This window comes from Camelus bactrianus, chromosome 6, assembly GCF_048773025.1.
Source record: "Camelus bactrianus isolate YW-2024 breed Bactrian camel chromosome 6, ASM4877302v1, whole genome shotgun sequence".
NCBI lineage: Eukaryota > Metazoa > Chordata > Mammalia > Artiodactyla > Camelidae > Camelus > Camelus bactrianus.
Window position 1 is genome coordinate 54,237,757 of NC_133544.1, and position 26,211 is coordinate 54,263,967.

The 26,211-nt window shown below is 35.8% G+C and overlaps 1 protein-coding gene across 5 annotated transcripts in view; it reads left to right on the top strand.

Annotated features, from left to right (window-relative positions):
- LOC105079149 (uncharacterized) overlaps positions 1–26,211 on the top strand; it is a 35,050-nt gene that overhangs the window by 578 nt on the left and 8,261 nt on the right. For 3 of the 5 annotated variants that reach the window (XM_045504944.2, XM_045504940.2, XM_045504941.2), the window contains exons 2-8: positions 13,154–13,275; positions 14,893–15,031; positions 17,196–17,317; positions 18,997–19,107; positions 20,762–20,868; positions 23,719–23,809; positions 25,375–25,843. In XM_045504944.2, coding sequence (XP_045360900.1) covers positions 13,154–13,275; positions 14,893–15,031; positions 17,196–17,317; positions 18,997–19,107; positions 20,762–20,868; positions 23,719–23,809; positions 25,375–25,491 — 809 coding nt within the window. In that variant the 3' untranslated portion in view covers positions 25,492–25,843. Of the gene's footprint in view, positions 1–12,061; positions 12,151–13,153; positions 13,276–14,892; positions 15,032–17,195; positions 17,318–18,996; positions 19,108–20,761; positions 20,869–23,718; positions 23,810–25,374; positions 25,844–26,211 lie in introns of all 5 variants that reach the window. The other 2 variants (XM_045504946.2, XM_045504945.2) reach the window with 2 other exon arrangements.

Genomic DNA, 26,211 nt, shown 5'->3' on the forward strand with positions numbered 1-26,211 from the left:
GTCTCTGCTCTGCTGCGGGGCAGATAGAGACGGGCACATCTCAGAGCTTGGTAGGTTAAGTCCAGTTTAAGATTGGGTGCTGGAAGACCTGGCTGTGGGTTCTGTGTGATCCCGCTACAGACTTCAGACGAGCTCTAGAGCCGCCTTGTATCTAATCTGTTTTCTGAAGGAAAGAAAAAAGGGGGGGCTAGCCCCCTATTACTCCCACAAATTTGAGGTCACCAGTAGGATACTACCCGAAGAAGCCCTTTGCAAGAGAAGTTTTAGGCTGTAAGAGCTGGAAGTTTTTACCCTGTAGGCAAAATCACATGCAGCTAGTGCATTTATTTTCTCAATTGTAAGTAAAATGGGCCAATTAATAACAATTTTTCCGAGGTGGGGAGAGGGAGAAGAGAAAAGGGGAGGAAAGGGTCTTTAATTTTAAACTGTTAACAAAATGAATAATAGTAATAATAGAAAGAACAAGTTAGAATCTTGGAAATGTGGTAATTAGATATAGTTACTGAAAAATGGGATAGATCTGTTTTGACAAAGTGAAGCCTGGTGAAAACACAAGAAGATAGGATATTCCTTGTTTGAGAACTATGCCAAACCATACTCTGCTTCTGTACCCTAAACGTGGATTCCCATGTTTATTTTCATCCAGACCCATGGCTTGAAATATTCCTATTTGCTGATGACCCCCAATTTTAGTCTTCCATCCCTAAGGTTCATCCTAGAATGCTCTCTCTGTGATGTGAGAGTCAATCAATCGTTTGGGTATTATTTATTATTACTGCTACTACTACTACACATTTTGGAGAATCATTTTAGGTAAGATGCCAAACTGACATTAATTTCCACATCTGATAGTGAGATTTAGCCTAGAAAGTAGAGAAAACCGAAGCCGTACCTTCATACTTATACACACATGCCTACAAAAATGCCATCTACTGCCTAGTTCTGGCAATTGCACAATTACTAAAACATCCTTGCCCTCAAGATTTCAGTATTGTAGAGCCATTTGTAATCTAAATCTCCAGTTTTAGAGGCATCACTTAAGACTCCATTTTTCAAAATCTAGAAAGCTTGAAAGCCTGTTTTGGATGATGAGTTTGTATGCAAGAAGACCCGATACCATTGGCTATAAGAATGCATTTTTACTTTTCTAACAGCAAGTTCTGTGCCTTTGTCCAGCAGACCTTGTAGTCAGAAAAACTCAAGCAATTTGTTAAACAATTTAGAAAACAGAGTTTCTGAAGAATGTTTATTACATGAATATTTTAAGAAATGAGAGTGTCACTTAGCTTAAAATGAAGGAGTATGTTTTAATATAGATCTTAAAAAATAGTATAATTTTTTGGTATACCTTTTTTAGGTGGTAATATATACATAATATAAAATTTACTGTTTTAACCATTTTTAAGCATACATGTCAGTGGCATTAAGTACATTTACATTGTGCAACCATCGCCATCATCCATCTCCAGAACATTCTCATCTTCCCAAACTGAAACTCACAGTGTACTTTTTAATGAAATACAATACAAAAGATTCTGCCAATCATTTTTCATTTTCCTAATTAATTTCCTTCTTCCAAGAAAAAAAATTACTGCATGATGTCTTACTTGTATGACATTTGCATTGACCCTTAAATAATTATAACTCTCTTTGAAGTTTTGTAGAGTTTATTGAAACAAAAATATCGATATATTGCTAACAGGTAAAATCACAATAATTTTAAATACACAAAAGGAAGAATAATATTTTTGGTCTCTGAAGGACTAGGGGAATTATCCTACCAAGACCTGGGGTCATTTAGGATCAGGCTGGTAGAACCAGAAGCTTGGACCAAGACAGAGCTAAGCACATGTCAGTGTATGATATAAACTGAAAATGTAGAAAAAAAAACGTAGGAGCCTACATTTACCTTGGTACAGTGTAGGCCAAAGATCTAGGAAACAAATGAGCACCAAAGGACGAACCAAGTCTGAGGGGCACAGCACACAAACAAAGATAACTGCCCTCACCGACAAATAAATAAAAGGAGCAAAAAAAAAAACAAAAACAAAAACATCAGGACCTCAGCTCATTGATTCTGATCTTGTGGCAGAGCATCTGTTCTTCTCTATTTCTTGTGTATGTGTAAAGTGGGCTCCTGATCTAATTTTCAAAGTGTAGGAGAGTGACTGCAATTCATTAAGTGAAGGAGCTGAGAGCCAGGATTGTAAGTGGTGTCCCCAATAAGCATATTAAAAATTACATTGGAATATATACCTGTTAACAAACACTATTCTGAAGCCTCTGAAGTTTTCCCTGAATAAGCACATACAAATAAGGAAGGCAAACCAACAACTCATGAAAGTTTCTATTAAGAATCAAGTTACAAAGGATAGAAAATTAGGTTTGCTGTAAGAAAATTAATAAAATCATTAAGAAAATGTTTAAATGCTTAAAGAAGATAATGGTAGGTACCTAGAAGCTTTTAGAAGCTTCTCTGTGTCCTCTATTTTAAATACATCTTCACTGAGCAGCAGCTACAGAGCTGTTAGAGTTCCTTTGAAATTCCCACAAATCTGAAAAACAAAGCCTGGCATCTAGTTACATTTGTGAAACGGCATACTACTCCAATTCTATATGATATTACTGCTAAGGAAGTTTCCACATTAACTTAAAGTTTTTCCAATCTTTATTAAAGCCATATGAATTTGAGAGTTATCAAGTATATGAGGTAAATAAAATAGATTGTTTTCTATCAAATAAGCAAAAATAATTGTACTTTTCTCTTTATTGCATTTGTTGTATATTAAAAATGACCATGATATGTAAAAAGAATAATATATCATGAACAAATGGCTTTATCCCAGAGTGCACTGTTGGTTTAACATTAGAAAATCAATAAATGTAATTCACTATTTAACTAAAAAGAAAAACTATGATTATCTCAAAAGACGTAGAAAAAGCATCTGACAATATCCAACATCTTTTCCTGATAAAAACTCTCATCACACTGGGAATAGAAGGAAACATTCTCAACCAGATTAAGGGGATCTATGAAAAATCTGCAGCTAATATCCACTTAATGCTGAAAGACTAAATTCTTTCCTGTAAGAACAAGGGTAAGATAAAGATTTGTACTCATCCCTTCTAGACAGTATCATAGTAGAGCTTCTAGCCAGTACAATATAGCAAGAAAAGAGGGAGGAGGGAGGCATCTCAATTAGAAACAGGTGACTGGATAAACAAATTGTGCTTTATTTTTATAATGGAACACTACTTGGCAAATAAATGGAATGACATGTTCATATGTGCAGCAACCATGGATAAATTTTGCTAAGTGAAATAAGCCATACTGAAAAAGACTGCATACTGTATGATTCCACTTATGTAAAACTAGGAAAATGCACACTGATCTATAGTGACAGAAAAATAGATCTCTGACAGCTGGGTTGCGGGGTGGGATTGCAGAGAAGGAGGGATTCCAGAGGGGCATGAGGAGACATTGGGGGATAATGGATATGTTCACTATCTTGATTGTAGTAATGTTTCATGGCTGTACACAAGTCAAAACTTACATAATTGTACACTTTAAATATGTACAGTTTATTGTGTGTCAATCCTACCTCTATAAAGCTTTTTCTTTTTTCTTTTTTCTTTTTTAACGGACACAAGTTCTTTGACCCTCATTCCATGAGTGGTCAGGTCTGTATTTTCTCTGCTTCAATCTGGGTGGGCCCTGTGACAACTTTGGCCAATAGAATATGGCAGAAACGACACTATGCCAGTTTCAGACCCAGGACTTAAGAAACTGGCAACTTCTACTTTCTGCCTCTTGAATGCTTGCTCTGGGAAAAGCTCACTATCATTTATGTAGTCTGCTACCCTGAGATTGTCATACTGTCAGGAAGCCCCAGCTAGCCTATGGAGAGCAAGATGCTCAACCAGCCTGTAATGTTCCTGCCATCCTAGCCTAGGCACGAGACGTGTGAGTAAAGAAGCCATCTGCGATATCCAGCCCAGTTAAGCCTTTGTTACGAATAATGTTGCTGTGAACATTCATGTGCAGGTTTTTGTGTTAACGTAAGTTTTCATTTCTCTGATGAAGTCCAAGAGGGCAATTGCTCAGTCATATGGTAAGTACATTTTTAGTTTTATAGAAAGTACCTAACTGTTTTCCAGAGTGGTTGTACAATTTTACATTTTCACCAGCAATGCATGAGTAATCCAGTTTCTCTGCATCCTCACCAGCATTTGGTATTTTCAATATTTTTTATTTTAGCCATTCTGATAGTCATGTAGTGACATATCACTGGGTTTTAATTTCCACTTCCTAAATGATGTTGAATGTCTTCTCATATGTTTATCTGCCATTTGTGTATCCTCTTTGATGAAATGTCTGTTCTTCTCTTTTGCCCATTTTCTATTGTATTTTTATAGTGTTGTTTTGAGAGTTCTTTATCCTAGCTATAAGCTCTTTGTCAGTTATGTGGTTTGCAAGTATTTTCTCCCAGTCTGTAATTTGTCTGTTCATTCTCTTAACAGAGTTTTTCAAGGCAAAAGTTTTTAATTTTGATGAAGTCCAATTTATCCACTTTTCTTTCTTTGATGCCAAATTTAAGAACTCTTTGTTTGGCTCTAGAGCCTGAAGATTTTCCTAAGCTGCTTTTTTTCTTTTTATTTAAAATTATACAACAGTATATTAGTTTCAGATCCTATGGTTTTGGGGTTTTTTTTTTCCCTAAAAGAATTGTGGTTTTGTGTTTTACATTTAATTCTTTGATCCAAGTTAACTGTTGTATAAAGTATAAAGTTTAAGCTGAAGTTCATTTTTCCCCCTATAGATGTCTTTGCTTCAGCACCATTTGTTGAAAAGGCTGTCCTTTCTCCATTGAATTGCTTTCGCATCATTGAAAATCAGCTGGGTGTTTTTGCTGGGATCTATTTCTGGATCCTCTGTTCTCTTCCAGTACCATACTCTCTTGATGACACTAGCTATTATTATTTAAAAATGTGTTGTTTAACTTCCAAGTATTTGGAGATTTGCCTTTTGTTTTACTATTACTTTGGCTCCATTATGGTCAGAGAAGATACTCTGTATGATTTCAGTTCTGTAAAACTTACTGACATTTGTTTTATGACTGAGGATATGGTTTATCTTGGTGAATGTTCTGTGGGTAATTAGAAAAAAACTATGTATTCTACTTCAGTTTAGTGAAGCATTTTATAAATATCTATCAGATCTTGTTGGTTGATGATATTTTTCAGTTCCTCGGTATCTTTGCTGATTTTCTGCCTAGTAGATCTATGAGTTGCTGAGGGTGGGTGTTGAAGTGCCCAGCTATAATTGTGGATTTGTCTCTCTCTCCTTTCACCTCTGTCAGTTTTTGTTTCATGTATTTTATTTATTTATTTTAATGTATTGTGCTTTTATTTATTTTGGGTTGGGGGGAGGTAATTAGCTTTACTTACTTATCTTTTAGAGGAAATACTGGGGATTGAATCCAGGACCTTGTTGCTAAGCTTGCATTCTATCACTTGAGCTATACCCTCCCTTCCTTGTTTGATGTATTTTGAAGCTCTGTTGTTTGGTGTATGCACATTTAAGATTGCTATGTCTTCTAGATAAATTTATCCTTTTATCATTATGTAATATTCTTCTTTGTCCCTAATAATTTTTTGTTTTAAAGTCTACTTTATTTCATATTAATATAGCCACTCCTGTTTTTTCAACTAATGTGTGCACAGTGAATTTCTTCTATCCATTTACATTCAGTCTTCCTGTCATGTTCAAAGTGAGTTTCTCTTGACAGCATATAGTTGGGTTGTGGTTTTTTTACTTTTTGTTTTTTATTGAAATGTAGTTGACTTACAGTGTTAGTTTCAAGTCTACAGCAAAGCATTTCATTTATACATATACATACACACATATTTTCAGATTCTTTTCCATTATAGCTTATTACAAGAAATTGAATATAGCTCCCTGTGCCATACAGTAGGTCCTCGTTGTTTATCTATTTTAAATGTAGTAGTGTGTATCTGTTAATCCCAAACTCCTGGTTTATCCCTCCCCCACCTTTCCCCTCAGGTAATGATAGTTTGTTTTCTGTGTTTGTGAGTCTATTTCTGGTTTATAAATTTGTATCTTTTTTTAGATTCTACATATAAATGATATCATACAATATTTGTCTTTCTTTGTCTAATTTACTTCACTTAATATGATAATCTCTAGGCCCATCTATGTTGCTACAAATGGCATTATTTATTCCTTTTTATGGCTGAGCAATATTCCACACCACATCTTTATCCATTTATCTGTCAGTGGACATTTAGGTTGTTTACATGTCATGGCTATGGTAATATTTACTCTGTTTTTAACCATTCTGTTGGCCTTTACTTTCAAAAGTACCAAGCCTTCTTCTGCGATTTCCTTTCTGTTGGAGAGTTTCCTATACCCATTCTTTAAGGGTAGGTCTACTGGAAACAAATTCTTAGATTTTCTGCGTCTGAGGATGTCTTTTCTCCTCCATACCTGAAGGATAATTTTATCAGATATAAAATTCACAGTTTTTGGCCCTTTTTTTCCCAGCATTTAAAAATTTTGTAAGTTCTCAACTCCCATGGTTTCAGATGAAAAATTCACTATCATTTGAATTGGCGTTTCCTTGTAGGTAGTGAATGATTTCTCTCTGGTTGCTTTTAAGTTTTGTTCTTTGTCTTTTGTTTTTAGAAGTTTATGATATGCTCTTGTGTAGATTTCTTTGGGTCTGTCATACATGGAGTTTGCTTAGCTTCTTATAGCTGTATAGGTTTATGTCTTTCACCAAATTTAGGGAGTTTTTAGCTATGTTTTTTCCAAACTTTTTTCAGCCCAACGTTCTTTCTCCTATTTCTGGAACTCTGATACTAATGTTAGAGCTTCTGTTATTGTCCCACAGATCATTGAGACTCTGTTCAATAATTTTTTTTAGTCTGCTTTCTCTCTGTTGTTCAGATGGAGAAAATTTTATTGATCTGTCTTCAAGTTTACTGACTCTACCCTCTTCAATTCTACTCTACTATTGAGCCCATCTAGCAAGTTTTTTAAATTTTTGATGATTGTTTTTTCAGTTTTATAATTTCTTTTTTTTTTTTTTATAACTTCTGTTGCTTTGCTGACATTTTGTTTTTTCACTTGTTACAAGATCATTCGCAACTACTTATTGAAACATTTTAATGATGGCTGCTTTAAAATCTTTGTCTTATAATCCAAATTCTGATTAATTTGGATATTAGCATCTGGATTTTCAAATTATGGTTTTTCCTGTTCTTGATTTAAGTGACTTTCCATTGTATCCTGATTACTTTAGATATTAAGTTGACTCTTGATCCTTTTCAAATCTTCTACCTTAGTGGCCAGGTGCGCTACTTAGATTTAAACTGTTGGTTCTGGACTACTTTTGTGGGCTGTAGCTCTGATAACAGTTTGGTTTTCAGTGCCCTTGCAGTGCTATTCAAGGCTGCTTCATTTTTTGGCCCTGCTGGGGCTCCTGATCAATTTGTCCTGGTGTTGCCTTAGTGGGAAAAGACAGTTTCCTGGACCTCCTATGTCATTGAGCTGCCTTCCACTGGTGGGGATAAGGGGACAAGCAATACAGGACTTGGTTTGCTCTTGGCTACCTGGCAGAAGGCTGGGAGACCCTAGGCCTAGGTCTCTTTATCCTACTGGGTAGAGGGCCCTGAGACAGCAGCCTCCCCTGATGCTACTTGACAGCCTGCCACTGCCCCAGGTGTGGAGTAGGGATTAGGGCTCCCCAGTACATCTCTATTGTTCTTCCCCTTTACTGGTCTTCGGTGAGAGAGAGATCAGGCTTTTCTTATTTTGTGTTTTGCTTTGTTTTTTTCCACCTCTGACTGTTGGTAGTTCTGGGATGGAGGCCTCTCTAGGGCCCAGTCTTGGCTACAGAGAAGATAAAAAGAAAACCAGGAGGGAATTCACTGTAGTGACCTTCCTTCCATAAGTCCTGAGGTCCCTAGAGAGTTTACCTTTGTTCTAGTTTTCAGAATCCTTTATGGTTGCCTGTTGAATTATTTCCAGGGTATTTAATTATATTTAGAAGAGAGGAGCAGGAGGAAGTGAGAGAAGTTGCCATCTTGTCTGGGACCAGAAGTCCCTCAACAAATTTTAAAAATTTGAAAAGGGACTTCAGAGTAATATATGATGTGAATGGTAGTAGAAAACATGTAACCAAATGTTTAATTATGTATCGTAAGTCATTAGAGGTAAGGATATGGGTGAGTGAAGGCCAGGGGTTGAGGGTAAGAATTCAGGGAGGTGAAGTAACTTACACAGTCTCTTCTTGCAAAAAGCAAGGTCATAGAGTTAAAAGGAACAGTATGAACAGGAAGGAATATGGAAAACAACTGAGGAGATTTGCCTGCCTTGAACAAAAATGATGTTAGAGAGTAATGAAAACAGAAAATAGAGGGGAGGATATAGCTCAAGTGGTAGAGCGCATGCTTAGCATGTACAAGGTCCCAGGTTCAATAACCAGTACCTCCTCTAAAATAAACTGACAAACAAACAAACCGACCTAATTACCACCTCTCCTCCCCTGGTCAAAAAAAGTAAAAATTAAAAATAAATTAAAAATAAAAAAAAAAAAGAAAATGGGATGGTTAGACTCAGGTGATATAGAGGGCCTTAAAAGTCTAGAATGAGATTTGATACATTGAAAAATTGTAAGGAGAAGGAGAGAAGTGAAGTTTAAGCAAGATTAGTTTAAAATAGGTGTGCTGTCTATATATTATAGTGGGGAGAAACTGATAATCAAGGAGCTAATTATAACTTTGTAGTGGTATTCTAAGTGTGAGGTGGTGACTGCCTACGAGGGGGGTAGTTGAAGATAAACAGGGGAGTAGGATGCAAAAGAGAAAGTGATGGGTCTTGATACCTGACTAGATTTAAAAAGTGGGATTTGATTCATAGATTGTCAGCTTTGGTGACTTCTCTTCCCCATATATTTAATTAAATATAAGTAGGAAATTTTTAAAGAATAAATTTTGTTCTTTAGAGAAGCTGTTCTTTCTCCACTCTCTTCCCACCTACATATGTAATTTGAGAAAAACTTTACTGTCCTTAGGCAACTGATTAACACCTTTCTTTAATCTTTTTCCAAGCAACGTACTGTTACCACACATTCTGAAATAGCTATTACACATGTTAAAAGATGTTCAGCCTCACTAGTAATTAAAGAAATGCAGATTAAAACAACAAAGTTTGTTTTTATCGTAATATTCAATGCTGTAAGGCTTTAATAAAACACATATTCTTTTCTGATAGAGTAAATTGGTATAATCTTTCAGGAAAGAAACTTGACTGTATATAGCAAAAGACTTTAAAATGTTTAAGTATTTCTACGTCTAAGAATTTATAGTAAGGAAATAAATGCAAAATGATGATTTATGCCAAAATGTTCATTGCAGTGTTCCAAATTTTTCACATTTATAACTACATCTAAATGTATGGTAGTAGGAGTAAATGGCTAATTAATATGCCTATGGTGCACTATTCACCTTTAAAAATAATGTTTTAAGGAATTTAATTTTAATAAAGTAAATACTTATGATATGTTAAATGAATTCCAGTTTTACACACTTCAGTAAAATCCTATCATATCATGCCTTTTTGACCTGTTTTATAGCCATTTTTAGGGCAAAAATGTCTTACACTTCTAGTTATTCGCCAACCACTACACAATAAAACTAATTTTAGCCTTTTTGAGCCAAAAATTTCCACAGTGCCTTACATATGGTGCTCAACAAATATTACCTATTACTAGGAAAATTCTCTTAAGAATTTTCTTCGTAGAAAAGTATACATATTTATGTATACAACCAAGCATACACCTTTAAATCTTTTATGGACTACGTAAAGCCCATGTACAGATCCTCTTAACTAGGACCATGGTGGAGAACCCCTGTTAGAACTGAAGAAGTCTCTTTTGAACCTTGAATGTAGCTGGATCAGAGTTTGTTGTCCAGAATAAGGGGTGCCAGTTCTCACTTTCACCTGATATCCTTGGGATTGAGGTAAGACAAATTCAGTCTTCAGTTAATACTGCCTTTTTTAAATGACTGAGTAATTTAACACATATTTTCATAATATTTCTCATTTTGACTGGTGATGCTCACATTAATTGGGGATTTGACTCCCATAAACATATTTAACTAGGGTGATAGCTGGAAATGTATTGTGATGGTTCAGAATTTGCAACCCTTCCCATCTTTCATTTTGCCAGCTCCCTAGATCTTCACATATGACAGTTTAAGATGTTTCACCACCACCACCACCATCCTTTCCAAGTCTATTAATAACCCAGTAGCAGTAGCAATCAGAGCCCTAGACACTACAAAATGATAGAAGAGGAGAATAAGCTAAGGTATTCATGGTTAGAGAATTAGATCGCCAAATTGGGTTCAGTTCCAGGGCCACATTTAGGGGGGCTGTTGAACAAGTGCAGAAGATAGCAACCGGATCTCAGAGGATGTGATGTCCCACATCACATGAGTAACCATGCTCAGAGCTAGGGAGAAGGGAAGACTACGGTAGCGACAGGCCAGCTCCTTCTTCACTACCTTAGAGAGACTATATGCTTGAGTAACAGTTCAGAGCTAGACTTACATTCACTTCCCAGCTCTACCACTTTCAGGCCACTATGGCCTGAGACAAGTAACTTAACCTCTGACTTCAGATTCTTTTTTTGTTATGAAATAGAAATGATAATAGTACCACATGTAGGATTCTTAGGACTAAATGACAGTGTTTGAAAAGCAGTGCACAAAGTTTAGCATGCCTTAACTGCTCATTCAATAAATGTCATATAGCATTAAAAATGGTGATTCCTCTCAGGCTGAAATGAGAAAATAAGTCGATGTTACAGAAAGGCAGACTCTGGCTCAGTGTATGGAAGAAATGCTGTCCCTGAATATGTTCAGTTGAAGACTGGACAACTGTCATACGTCAGGGATACCTAGATGGAGTCTGCCATTTGGTAATAGGTTGTAGTCTAAGTTCCCTTCCCACCGTAGGATTCTGTTTTTATAAGGCCGATCGGCATGAAAACTATGCATTCTTAACATGGTTGTTTATGTTACAGAATTAAATCCAAAGAAGTTGGGCTATGAGATTTTAGTTTGATATCTTAGTTTGATATGAGATTTTTATTGGCTTCTTCAATTACGCCATTTACAAATTGAGAGAACTTGCTAAGAACCACTGGTATGAGTGAGATTATTGGAATTAAATGTGAGTCACCGAGGCTTCCAGACAATTTTCTGTCTATGGAGGGAATTAACACCTTGAGAAAATTTAACTGGATTTTTAAAATATAATTTAAAAAAAGTTGTTTTTTTTTTTAATATGTCACAGATGCTGTTTAAGTTCCATCTAAAACAATTTGGAATGAATCTTAATAGTATTTTTGTTTCTCTATAATTTATATTCTGCCTCCTACTGGAAATAATTTGAAGCCACAACTTAGAACATCATACTAGATGGGTGAGGAAAGAAAAAAGAGCTAAAAGTCCTTTCTGCATTAGTTCAGGGAGCCAAATAATATATCTTCGTATTAACTACTATTTCTCAAAGGGGAGTTATGCAGAGAAAAAACCTCTGGATCTATGTATGGGACACAGTGGAAAAAGTGAAAAGGAAGACTACCTTTATTTAGAAGCAGAAAACCTAGGTTTATTTCTCGTGCTGCTGTTGTCCTGCTTTGCAGCTTTTCATAATTCATCTAAACTTCAAAGACTCAGTTACCTCCTCTGTAAGTCAGAGGAGAATCTTGCCTTGTCTTCCTCACATGGATGTTATAATACTTAAATGACCTAGTTTCTATATGAATGAGCTTTGTAAACTATAAAATATTACCAGGATTTTAATTGTTATTTGTGACACGAAAATAGCGTTCTGATCCAACACAAGAGTTATTTTATGTTTAAGAAGGAAATCATGAACTTACTTAAAAGCAACCAAAGACTGGAGGGCAGGGCATGTGGAGATGGATGATATTTCCTTCAGGATCTCCTTGTTTTCCTTTTACAGCTATTTTAAAACGGTAGGAAAAACACAATCCCCTTGAGGTCCTTTTACTCTGGCAAGAATTCAATATAAGAAAATCTTTAAAGAAAAAGGTAAAATATTTTCATTAGTACTCTTTTCCAGTCTATATTAGGCATTCAGGCCATTAGCTAATTTTTAGAGTATTTTACTTCCAGAGAAGTCACATTGTATTTAAAATTATATATGAGCTGCTTAGAAATCATGCTTCTTTAGAGCTAATTAAAAAAAATTTTTAAACACACAGATAAGTTGAAACAACAGAACACTGAACACAGCTTTTCTACCCTCACCTAGATTCACCAACTGTCACTTTCTTACCTTCTCCATCTTTATTGCTATAGACATACGCACGCACACACTCCCCTTTTTGTCAGATCACCCACAGCCATCAGAAATGTGCTGTTTTAATGACCATTTTATCTGCTGTTCAAATGCAGCAGAGCAACATGATTCTTGTAAAATATAATTATTATATAGTTGGTGCCAGCTGTCAGTACTTATTATCTGAAGTCTTGGGTACATTTTATTGGAGGCAGGGGTACTCAGATTAAAGTTACCTTCTTAATAATCCCTGCATGTGCCCCCTAAGCTTGTAAGATCTATATGGTCAGAGAAGGAATATTTAACCACTTACTGGTAAGTTTAAGACCCTAAAAACTTATGGCAGTGCTTCTTAAGTAAAAATAAAATAGTCAAAGTACTACATATTTTTAAGTGCCTTTGTTGTTCTATATAACAGGCTGAAATAGTCAAGTTTTATATTTTCAAGCAGTTTGGAAAAAGAAAAACACAGTGTTTTAAATGGAACATTTGTTCAAATTTCAGTATTTCATTGGTTAAAAGGTTTATTTATTATAAATTGGTGCTATCTGATGGAAAATACCCATCCATTGTAATCGCTTAGTCCAGGAAGAACTACCACTGTAAAAGCTGTTTCTGGGGGAGGGTGTAGCTCAGTGGTAGAGCGTGTGCTTAGCACCTACGAGGTCTTGGGTGCAATCCCCAGTACCTCTGTTGAAAATCATCATCATAATAAAAATTTTTAAGCTATTTCTTTCCTTTTTTTTTTTTCAGGAGATTTTGATGAATTCACTCAAGACAATAATGACATTATGTTGAAAAACATAGCAGAAGACCTTCGGAATTGCTTGCCCCTAGAAACCATGCTTTCCTCAGAACATCTAGCCCTCCAAAAAGTAAATACATTGGTTAATTTACTCCTAGTGCTACTTAAGGGTTCTCCTCTTCTTCCCTAACCCCCTAGCCTTTCTAGTCTGATCAGTCCTGAATTCTGCTTTTTCATTTGATGCCTCAACCATGTCCCCAGTTCTTGAGTCTGTAACCCTCTGGTTCCCTAGTACCATTCATTCAACAAATATTTTTTGAAGGTGTCCTGTTTGCCAAGCACTCCAAACCCCCTCCAATATCAAGGAAGGCCCAACAGTAATCTGTCCCTACCTACATCATTGTCCTGGTTTTCTCTCCCCTGTTCCATTTCCCTGGCTTTTATCAAGGGTGAAGTTCACCCCTTTGTTTCCTTCTCCTACTTTTGCATTGCACAGTTTTTGCTTATTCTTCTATTCTGTTATTCCGTGAATTAGTTCTCATTTTTCTTCACCACATAACCCCCTTATTCAAGTCCCTTCAAGTCCCAACTCTTATGGAATATGTAAGCTATGGATATTGTTTCCTAAAGCAAAGCTAATACTAATAATTTCTTCTCCCACTAATTTGAAAATAGCGGCCCTCCATGTGGTTTTTTTAGCACGTAAATTCCTGAGCAGAGGCACTAAATCCTGTACATTTTTAGTCATGCTGTGCACATTGTGAACACTCACTAAATCTTAGTAAACATCCAGTCATTCATAGGAGAAAAGTAACGGATGGTATAAAAACTAAGGGAAGGGTAGGGTATAGCCCAGTGGTAGAATGCCCATTACCTCTATTAAAAAAAAAAAAAAATTGTAATCCTTTGGATGTTATTAATAAAACAATCTTACCAGTATCATGATGTAATTTACTATAAAATGAGATAAAGGTATTCATTACATGTTAATGGTAGACCCACAATCCCCTATCCCAACAAACTTTGGGTTTTTTTCTTCCTTTGTTTCCTTCTGGTCCTTGTATTTGTTCATATATTTTACATACTTATAATATAGATGTGTGTGTAGACGTAGATACAATTTTTTAGATTTCCAAGGCGCTAGGTTGATGCTCTATCACTGTTAAAGTAGAAGGAATCATGTTTTTCTCTCTGTAGCTGCTTGCTATTGTATCACGTACCAGCAGTATTATTAAAGAGCCATTATTTGTAAGTACTAAGTTTTACTAACATTTTTTTATTATTTGAAAACTTTGCTTCTGGGCAAAGATTACTTGCTAAGTGTTTTAATGGGTCACTGACGTGTAGGACTCAGACGTCCTGGTATTAGTTTCAGTCCTTCCCCCTCTTAACTGACTAGTGTCATTTCTTTGGAGAAACCTCTCTGGGTTTCAGTTTCTTTGTTTGTAAAATATACTACTTAGGATGGACAAGATGTTCCCAAAATACTCCTTTCAACTAGAATTTTTATCTATTTCTCATATCCATGTTTTGCATCATGACAAGTCAAACAAAAAGTTGCTAGTGTTTCAGAAATAAAACGGAAGGAGAGCAGAGTTGCTGACTTCCATAAGCGAAACGTCTTTCTGGGCCTTGTTTTTGCTCTCAGAATTTCAGCATATGAACCACTGATGTTTTGCCTTATTTAGCAATAAAAAGAGACTTCTTTGTACTTTGTTTCTTTTGATGTTTTTCTTCTCTCCACCAGATACAGCAGCAGCCAGAACCCACAGTTCACGTTGATGCATTCCTTTATGATGAAGACTTTATTGATTCATTATGTGAGGAAGGAAAAATGAGCAGAAATTACTGTACAGTATGCGGCTCGCACCAGACGGCACCTTTAGGTGGGCACTCAAGCTTGCAAACCTGATGACTTCGTGTGTTCTTTTCCTTACATGTCATGAGTATGCAAATCCTTGACCAAGCATTCACTGTTTTTTGAAAGCAAAAGGCCAGCTTGGATGTACAGCCATTACCAATTTCTGCAGTCGGGGAAATTAAATAGCAACATTGCCCGGAGGCTAGGCCACTTCATGTCTCTCAGGAGGATATTTCTGCTTTTCACAGAAAATATTTAATCAGAGGTGACTTTTCAGGTCCAGAAACTAATCATAAATGATTGAGTACAGGGAAACTGACTCATACTTTCCATACTCAAAAGATTCATAGTTGACCATAGTGCTGATTTATTTACAATGAGAAATGTAACCGTCAAGGGGGCTGAAAACATTCTCCTTATAGAAACATTTACTTGAGAGGTCAGATAATAATCAGATACTGTTGGATGGCCACGGACTCAAGACAGAGATAGATAATCTTGGGAAAGAGTTTATTCAGACCATGATTTGACCTAGTGGAGCATCTCTGGTCTGTGACACAGAATAGTGACAATCTCCTGCATCTCTGCCCCTCTGATGCAGCACCTGTTTCAAATGGGAAACTAGACTGACTCCGTGCTGCTAATGTATTAACTTTTCTGTTAATATATTTTTTGTCCAAACTGGATATGTACGTCTAGGCTGTTACTTTAAACATGCTGTTTCAGTCTCCCTGCTCACTTAGATTTAGAGATAGTGCTTAAAGTGGGCTACCCTTCCAGGTAAGTAATATTGTGCTCATATTACTGATCTTAGATAATACTACTCTCAAAAGTCAACTACTACCAAATTTGTAATATGTTGCTAATAAAGATATACTGTATCTGTATTATAGTTGGGGATTAAACCACCCTGGTTTACTGGTTTAAGATTCTGTTTTTAGATAACACTTAATGATTTCTGTTTGAGGTAGTTGAAATTCACAGAAGAGAAAAGGACTTAGACATGAACAATGGAGGGAAAACTGAAAAGTGAAGTATAAATATAACACCATATCAGAGCTAATTTATAGAAGAGCTGTGCTCGACAATTAAAAATTTGGAAATTAGGATGCATTTTTTCATAAAAATCAGGTTGTAAATAGTGACCGGGTCCCCAGGCCAGCCCACATACCTGTAATGAACCTGAAAAGGCTATCACCACGTGGGACCCCTCTTCCCTATACGAAAGGGACTTGTCTCCCAGCAAACACTAAGGATGACTCCGTAGCCCGGGGCAGAAGCACGGGCATGTCACAGAGGGCAGTGTGGATGAGGGGAGGTAGGGACTATGGTGGTTAAAGCCTACCCCCAACCCCGAGGTGTTATTTCTGAGGCTGACTCACACCCTTTATTATCTTCCGGGGGATTAGCCTGCCTGCTTCCATTTTCTTGGCCACCATTCATTAGTTATGATCAAAGTTTCTGCCCTTTCTGACCATTATATTATGCAGAACACGGTAGAGAAAGTCTTTGGGTTACTTCCATATCAGACAAAATAGACTCAGGTTCTCCCAGATGGTTTGTTACAGAAATAATGGAGTGAGAAGATGGGTTAGGAGGCTAGAAGTTACAGTAATTGGACTAAGGACAATAAGGATGAATTAGGAGTATCTTAGCCTCCTTCCATCTCACCCCTCTCCTGCACTCCAGAACACACTTTAGGTTGGTCAGGGCTGCCACTTGGTTCCACTCCAGAGATAGTCATTCGTTTGGTGATTTATAGGCTGTGCAGCAAGAGGGGGCAGCTGTGCGGTTGGCTTGGGGTAGGGTGAGAAAGCCAGATGGTGTGGAGTTAGGGAGCAGTCACGGGGAACAACAGATCAGAGGGAGAGTAGGAAGGGAAAGACCAAGGACACTCTACGCAGCAGCAAAACGGAAATGAGGGGCTCAGGATAGGGTCAGGCAGCTGAGTAGACATTCCCTATAGAGGCCTTTTCATTGTTAGAGACTTCATATTTGTTCTTGTCTAATACAACTCGGAGTGAATGAGTGCAAAACTATCACGTTAATTTTTTCTAAATAACCTCTGAATGGCTTTCATTGATTAAGAAAAACATGAAATATACTTTATGGTGAAAGAATTAGAAACCCAGAATGGAATTGTTAATCCCCAAGCAAAATTTGATGTTGACTCTGTTCTAATTCTCCAGGGTTTATTTCTCATTCCTTCTCTCTCATGGAATTGAAGTTCATTTATCATCATGTACTCCCTGATCTGTCGGAAAAGATCTTGGTTGATGTTGGCTCCAGGCTTGGCACGGTCCTCTATGGGGTAAAGTCCAGCTTGTGGACATACTCAGCATTTGGAAATACTTTCTTCTCCTGCTAGCAACAGTTTTGCCTGCCACCATCCAAGGTGACAGCTTGGCTTTATTTTTTAGAGTAACAGAATAATACGGTTAAAATAGTGCATTAAATTTCGAATTTCAGAGACCACCTCTCTCATTTCCTTTACTAGTTGTCTCTGTGACATAATGAAAGGATATCAACAAAACAGAGACAGGTGACCCTCAAAACACTTTGCTATTTTGTCACTCACTACCACCCTTCTAACTCTGTTTTCTTTGTACTGTACTAAAATAATATACTGAGCTTTGATAAGAGCTCTTACAAAACTGACAAATTTGCTTCACCTAGGATATTACATCTGGCCATAGGCAAGTCATTTAACACCTCTGGGCCTCAAGTTTCTCACCTGTAAGCAAGCAGACTAAATGATAACCAAGGCACAGCTTGCTCCAGTTTTCTGTGTTCCAAAGTTTAGATGTAGACTTTTGTTTCTGAAATAACCACCTCAATGTGGCTTTTTTTTTTTTTAAACTCAAATCGTGAGTATTTTTAATGTTTTTAAATGATTTCATTAAAAAACTTAAATGTGGTTTCTGGTTGTCATTAACAGACTTGTTAAAACATGTGGCCAACAGCAGTAGAGGTTCATGCCAGAAACAGGCCCTATCATTTCCCAGCACCACTGCCTGCTCTACACAGAAACAGTTAACTCTTTAAGGCTTAATTTATTTTTCAATGTTGACGTTTATTCTATAATTAGGAAAGATAGCCATAATAAAAAGTACAGTGTGTCAGATGGTTTTATTTGGAGAACATTAGAGATTAGGATTGTCTACCATGTTTTGTCCACTGCTGTTAATTTGTTGATTTGTTAGGAAAGTAGATAGCTGAAATAATTGTGGCTCTGCAGGTATTTGGCAGCATTAATGAATTTAAACATATTGTCATTTTTTTCCATATTAGGTCACTGGTTCAGTCATCAAAAAATTTTTGAATACTTCCATATGCTCTGTTGAACATATTCTAAAAACCCGTGATGAGCTATAAATATAAATTTGATTTACACATAGGTATTAGTTGATGTAAAAATCATCTTCAGAATATGCGTTGACCTTTTCTTCCACATTATTTTTGGTTATAACAACCAAAAATAGATACATAATAGTATGTAGCTAGTTCTCAGTGCTCCTCCTTGTTAACTAATGATCAGTTATCTTTGGCAGATTGCCAGACACTGGCTGACTTCCTCAGCCAAACAGGACACACCTCCAGCTACCCTCCTTTCGTGTCAGATTGCATTTTTGCCTGATGTAACTTACCAAGAAATTACAGAAATAGGGTATTAAAGACTCTGTATGTGATTACTTTTCTCATTTCCAACTTTTTTGAATGTACCATTTAATCAGGAAAAGTAAGAAACCTTTAAAAACAATTACTTTTAAATAATGAAAATGAATAAACTACAATCAAGGTCTTGATAAGTAAGAGCCTTTAAGTTCTTGAAGTTGTTTTACATAAATTATAAAATGTTATTTATCGTTCATTTTATTTTTCTTTGTTGAATTCTATTTTTTTTTAAAGTTTAACTTTTTAAATTTCAAGTAGAAATAAACACAACTGAAAGTTAATTTTTTTGCATCATAATGTGTCTTCATATTTTAGGGTTATCTTTATAGTTCAGCATCGCAACTATATGGAGTAGAATTGAATGGAGACTTTTGCCAATTGCAGGAAATGGTCATTAAAAAATACCAGTTCACTGACAGAATAAAGGTACCCTTTTAAATATTTAGTCTGTTATCCATTGTATAGCATAATTTAGCCAAATTTCTTCTACATTGGAGTTGGAAAATCTTTTTGAATCTATTCTTAGCTGCTGTTCTGTAGAAACAGATTGAGTTAACTTAATATTTTAAAACATTAATAATAAAGGTTAATTATCATGTTCCACTCACATTTTTCTCTTCTTCCCCAATTAGAAAATAGAAATTTTTTTTCTTTATTTTCTTCACATCAACTGAAGTTTTGGTAACAACATTTTTGGATCTCTAGATATTGGTCAAGTGTATTTGATTAAATTCTGAATGTTGAAATTAAGCAAAAGGGTTAAGTAATGCTTGCAGTTCTTAATCTTCTTTTTCTAAGCTTTCAGGAGGAATTGTGGATGCCAGAGAATAGCAGTTCATGGGAGAATGATGCCCTGGATTGGGCTATGACAGAAATTTTCTCTTTTTCTTATACGTAAGGGGAAAATAACAGAAAAGGACAAAGGAAGCTTTTTGGTTAATGCAGGAATGAATCCTTACCATTTCAGTAGCGATCCTACGCCACTAGTGGCAGTGCACAGAAACACTGAGTATCTCAGGGTGTCTGTGTCAAGTGCAATCTGCTATCGGAAGACATATCTCAGTAAGACTGAGAAGGGTCTAGCCTTCCCCTTTTTTATAAAAGGAGATTTTTTAGTTCTCTCCCTCCTTCCATCCTTCCTTTTCTCTCTCTCTTTCATCTTAGAAATTGAGAGGCAAATGAGCAAAGAGAATTCATTGTCCAATAATAAATTCATGGATTTTTCTCACTATTCCATGTTTAATGAACAAGAACACACTGTTTTTACATAGTGAGAATCACATAACTAAAAGGAATATCAATTTACTTAGAAATTGAGATTTAAACATTCTGGATATTATTTATTTGTAGGGCTAAGTGCTTTTTTGGAAATAAATCATATGATACAAGGTATACTTCTCATTTTAAAATGAAAGTTATTTTCTTTGCTCTTGAGCAGATAAATGTTTCCTCTTGTTATCTTGCCTGTGGTCTACAAGACTTGTTGATTCTAGTCTTTGTTAATTTTTTGAGGTATATAGTTTTTAAATAAATTGTTTAGTTTGCTATCTTGGACAGTTAATACGTTCAAGTGAATTTTAGATGAAGAGTCGTGCAAGGCCAGTTAACGTAGTGTATTAACATTTTACAATTTATAAATTACATTTATAATTTCACATGGTCCCATTTGATTCTTTGAATCAGGACAAATATTACCCCATTTTATTTATGAAGACACTGACTACCCAAGTGTACAAACCTAGTTGATGATGGAGCCAGAATTTGAACCTAGGTCCTTGAACTCATAACTACTGATATAGTGGGGAAAGCTCTGAACTGGGAGTCAAAAGAGTGTAATTACGGCTATATAAATAATTCCATCTAAACCAAATTAAATTTGCCCAAGTTTATGGTTTTCATTAGATGTTAAGTGTCTCCCATAAGCAGTAGTGTTAAATACACTGTTCTTTCTCCGATTTTAAGAAGTGTGAACGTCCTGTGTTGCCTCACAGCATCATTGAACCAGTGGCTGTTTCTTAAGTGGTGGTATGATGCGGAGTCTTTGTTGTCTTACATGAACTCTTTCTTATTTCTTCTTTAGGTGCTTCACGCAGACATCTGTACGCAGGGCTCACTTCTGCAAAATGCTGATATTATTATAATGAATAATGTCTTTGAATATTTTCTTAATGAGGCAGAACAGGCCAGGTACATTATTTGTTCAAGCAAGAAATCTATTGTTAAAATATATCCAAGAAAGTATGAAAAGGGATTGGTAGAAACGTTTTCTTATTAAACTTTTTAAAAAATTACCTCACCTGTGAGATTATATTAATAAGGAAATGTGTTATGTGTGAAAGAAAAATAAAACTTTGTCTATTTTAACTTTGTAAAATATTATATCTAATTTTGAATAGAAAAAAAATGATTATTATGACCCAAGCATTTGCTTAACAGTCAGGGATGCAGGAAGGTATTAAGTCCCAGTGGGTCTTCATACTTCCTCTTTTTTGCCTCAGCTTTCTTTTCTTTTAAAAAACATGTCATATGCTATCCTGTACCGAATGATGAGAATTAACTAATGGCTATAAATGACTATAAAATAAGGTATAAGAATATTAAGCTGGAAGACAGTGATTAATTATCAAATATTTAAAATGTCCTCAAGCTGGTAATAGTAGGTTCTTGGAGTTTATTCCACTATTCAAGCAATAGAAAAATTAGCAAATCTGTGATCACTTTCCTGACTTCTTATCAGGACTTAACAGGTTCCTCTAATTAGAAAATTCCTGTAGTCTATAGTCTGAGACACTGATTTTCTGGCCAGTTAGGCTTGCTGACTTATTTATCATAATGACATATGTATACTTCACATGCAAGAAAGCTCCTTTCCATATATATGAAAGGGTTAGTGCATCCATGATGTTTCTACTGCTGAGAAATAAAAATGCATAAAATTATAGGCAATGAGCAATTAATATGGAGTAGAATCTTGAATGACTAAACCTCTTTATCCTGCCATCCCTTCACCATCTATACTCTCTCTCTCTCTCTCTCTCTCTCTCTCTCTCTCTCTTTCACACACACACACACCCATTGCTTCTAGGTTAAGGCCAGTAAAAAATTAACAACTTAAATAGTTTAAAAGGAAACTGATTCAACAGAAAGCTAATCATATAGTCAAAGCTCAGCCAGAATGGGTGATGATTTTTGGTCACAGGCTAAAGACCAGAAACACAACATGAACAAAGTAGTTTTAATCATAGTGCACTCTTTGAGCTTAATTTCCAGCGGGCAAAGTATGTTTAGCTTTTTACCTTTTTAAGTTAATGACCTGTGGCCAAAACCTTACACAGGTTTATGGTGTATAAAGAGTTAAAAGGGAAAAACACCTTCAACTCTTTGGAGATTCATATAGGAAGATTTTGAATGCTGGAGAATGATAAATGCTACTGGTCAGCTTGCTACCGGAAATACTGCATGTTTGGGTCGTTTTAAAAACTATCCTGGTACGTTCATTCACAAACTCTGCATGACTCACTGAATAGGTATTGACCACGTGTGTAGTTAGTTCAGTCATTTCTTCAAATTAGTCTAGTGCAGTGAGTTCTGAATACGGATATGTTATAGCCTCTCATGGTTAATATCTTCTCTTCGTCATAAATGACAGCACACAGGAGAAAGTTTAGGAGATAGAGCATTCTGTCCTGACAAAACTTACCGTGTACCTGTATTATTCTACGTTGTAGCAAGTAAAAGAGATGGCACAGCATATAGCCTCCAAAGATCTGTAATCTTGATCAGAACCTGAGGACAAGTGGAGATGATATTGCTATAGGAGTTAGCACATAAGAGAAAATAGAAACATATCATAATACTAGAAAACATACCCAGGAAAGGCTCAGGCTTCAGAAAAGCTAGATCTCATTACAGAGTAACACCCCAGGTTGGTAGAGTAATTCTTTAAAGGGTGCCTCTGTGTATTCTTTTCAGGAGGTGAAACATACACAACTAGTATAATGACAGCTTATCAGAAACAGCAAGTGCTCTTTTGGGAGCCATGCACAACCATGCCAGTATACTCAGCTTCTTCATTCTTACTAAACTTGTGAAGTATGTAATTTCTAAGGAACTACATCAAAACAACAAACAGCTCTAGCCCAAGCACAGTGATAGTTATTATGCTACTAGGTTTTAGATCTAGCCTAAGAAAAAGAACATTTGTTATCATTTTGCCTAATAACCTCTATACCCAATAACCATTGCTATAATTAAAGGAAGTGCACGTGATACAGCTGCCCACCTGCCCCACTGCAAGGGTTGCACATCCCTGTTTTGCTTGACCTTTGTTCCTCAGTAGTAGGGTGTACTATCAAGACTCATGCACAGTGTAGAAATCCAGTTCACGTCTGCACTACAGGTTAGTCAGAACTGGTCACACGGACACTGCCCTCTGACACATGCACGTGGCATGCAGTCATGCTTTAAACTTTGCTAATCCCACTGAACTCAGGTGCCGTTTTGTCCATAAATCTTCGCACTGAGTATTTCTGACGTCAAACGAAGTATGATTTCACTCTTGGTGTTATTTTAAAAGATCTAATCTAGGTATTACATACTTTTATCATTAGGCTTTACTCGTTTTCTGTCTTCTATGGCCCTTCTCCATGACTCTTCCCCACTTCCACCCCTCATCCCTGTTCCATTCTGCAGAAATTTTGACAGTTCATAAAGAATTTAAGGGGTTTTAACCCTATCCAGCTTTGACTTCTGCATCAGTTCTGAAAATTTCCTTTTGGCGTTACTCACAATCCCTTGTATTAACCCCAATCTCCATCTTGTTAAATCTCTTCAATGCTGTCACTTAACAATTTGGCCAACACTAGAAAATTTACCAATTTCTAGTATGTTGCTGTGATCCTATTTCCTGCTGACAAACATTTTTGCCCATCTGGAATATCACCTGTGCTGCATTTTATTTTGTTCATCCTCACTTAAAAAAATAAAAAATCCAATGTCTGGTAAAACCTAACGTAGTAAGTTTTTAATGTGTTGTAGAGCCTGGGACTACATCAGCCATAATGTAAGGAGACGGGGATCATTACTAGTGACAGTACCAAGTCTTGAAGAGTCTCTCTCAGGTCTTCAGGTAGGTAAGCCTCCTTCCCAGCATTTTCATTGTCAAAACTTTTCTCCCCTTTTCTGATAGCTGTTAACAGTGTTCTAGAAGTGTTCAGTCTGAATATAGTGACAGACGATAGACTAGCAAGGCCTTATGGCTTAAGAACCGATTTGTGGTTTGTTCACTGGCCTTAAGAGCTCTGAAATTGTAATTCTGGTTTTGATATAGAGTACTTTGCTTCTCCACCCAATTTTTCCAACTGTGCAGGTACAGTTTTAGGTTAGCAAATGCTATTATGTATTTGTAAGACTTAGAATACTCACATGATAACTTTTTTCCTGAGAACAAAAGGAACAGAGTTGTTTAGCCTTCTGGAATCAGTAAATGGCCTGGAGGCCTACATCCTGTGCTCAGTTTAGCTTCTAGGTCAATTGAGAATCTTGCACAAACTGCTTCTGTGTTTCTCAGGTTCTCCGTATAAAATAAGGCTGATATTTAATAATAAGATTCAAGCCAAAAGACTGACCCTTTATAAAGGTTAATTAATATTTGTAAAGCTCTTTGAGATCCCTAGATGAAAGATACCGTAGTTTTCTTAGTACAGTGGTATTATCATTTTCTTTAATAGAGCTTTCCTTGCATATAAGCACTGCCAAATTTAAGTACCTGTTTCTTCCTTTAAAAAACTAAACAGTCATCAGTAGTACCAAAATTTTTGTCAATCATCTGAATTACTGAAGTGATTCATGTTTGCCATAACGAGGGAAGTAATACAGAAATATATAAAGAAAAGATGTTAATCTCCCTGGTTTCCCTCTGACTAATTCCTTTCCCATGAGATATCTACCCCATGAGTGGTGTGATTCTGCCATACTTTTTCACACTATATAAAAACATAGCTTTTAAAATATATAGTCTCCAGTTTATGATGTTTATATGTATTGAAGTAATTCAGTGATTTTTCAGTTATCAAAATCATACCTTTCACACAAAATAAGTAAGTCCCATCTAGATAACCAACAGAAATTAACATTTAAGAGTCCTTATACAGAAATTCTTGAATAACTTTATTGCTTTCTTATCTAATGAAACTGCTTTAGGCAGTTACATCCATTGGTGGCTCCAGAATTTCTGTGTCATGGAGACCCAAGTTTGCAATGTGAACGGAAGGGCCTGACGAAGGTTATGGAGGGAAATTAGCTCCTCTCATGAAACTTCTTAGTACCATCACTGTGTATATATGAACAGTTTTTCTGTGTTCTTTGTGTATTCCCATTGTTATTTTAGTCTTTTACTGTTTAAGCCTAATGGTAATTATTAAATGAATTACATGAAAACAATTATTCTATATGTTCTTTATTCTTTCAAGTTCCAAAATCCAAGTATTAAGTCCCTGAATCCACAGACTTACCATTTAGTATGACAAAGAATACATGTACATGTGGCATCATCGTGTAGAACTTGGTCCCACTCATTGTAATAAATATCTGTTGTGTTCAGTTACTTAGTTAGTCGTGATTTCTTGAAATTCAAGACAATAGGTTCATCCTGCAATTTTCATATTTGTTTGTAACCTTTTTTTTTTTTTCCAGGTTAATATACAGTTATCTTCCTGGGTTGATGAAGTACCACTGAACTATGATGTCTACCCAGAAAAGGATATTGACAGGGAAGCCCTTAAACAAATACATTTATATAAGATTCTCTAACACTAAAATAGTCCTACCTCAGTGTAATGCTTTGTTGAATATATTACAAAATAATGAAAAAGAAACATAACCCCAGTATCCTAAGACCTCTTTTTTCTGTTTCCTTTCTGGTCTTTATACATATGCTTACATATTTGTAAATAGTTGTGTGTGTGTCTATGTTTGCTTTGCATGATAATTTTATTAAAATAGTTTATCTGAAAAAATTTTCGTTTTCCCCTGGTTTCTTTTATTCTGTTAAAAATATAAATACGTGTCTTTCTTTAGTCACTTACTCTGTATACCAAGTCCAGATATGACACAAAAGAAGATCAGAAGTGGCATCTATCCTGGGACAAGGGCAGAAGAGAAGGTAGGTTACATTGTACCCCATTGATTATATCTCTGTTCTGTAAGATTCCTCGTACACAGCTTAATCTGAGGAGCCTAGTGCGAGGACTAAAATAAATAATTGCAATTTCTAGGAAAAAGCAAAACTAAAGAAATAGCCTTTAAAATATAAATAGAGATTCTATCTAGGTGGAACAGTTACTGATGATTTAATTTTTTTTCTTTCCTGTGCTTTTCTGAATTTTCCATTTTTTTCTGTAATGATTGTATTTCTTGAAATCAGGAAAAGCAAAACTTTTTTTTTAAAGAATACAATGAAACATCAAAATTTAAACACTTAACTAGTTCCAGTAATCTAATGTTTAGAATTATATTTAAATTACTTTTTTA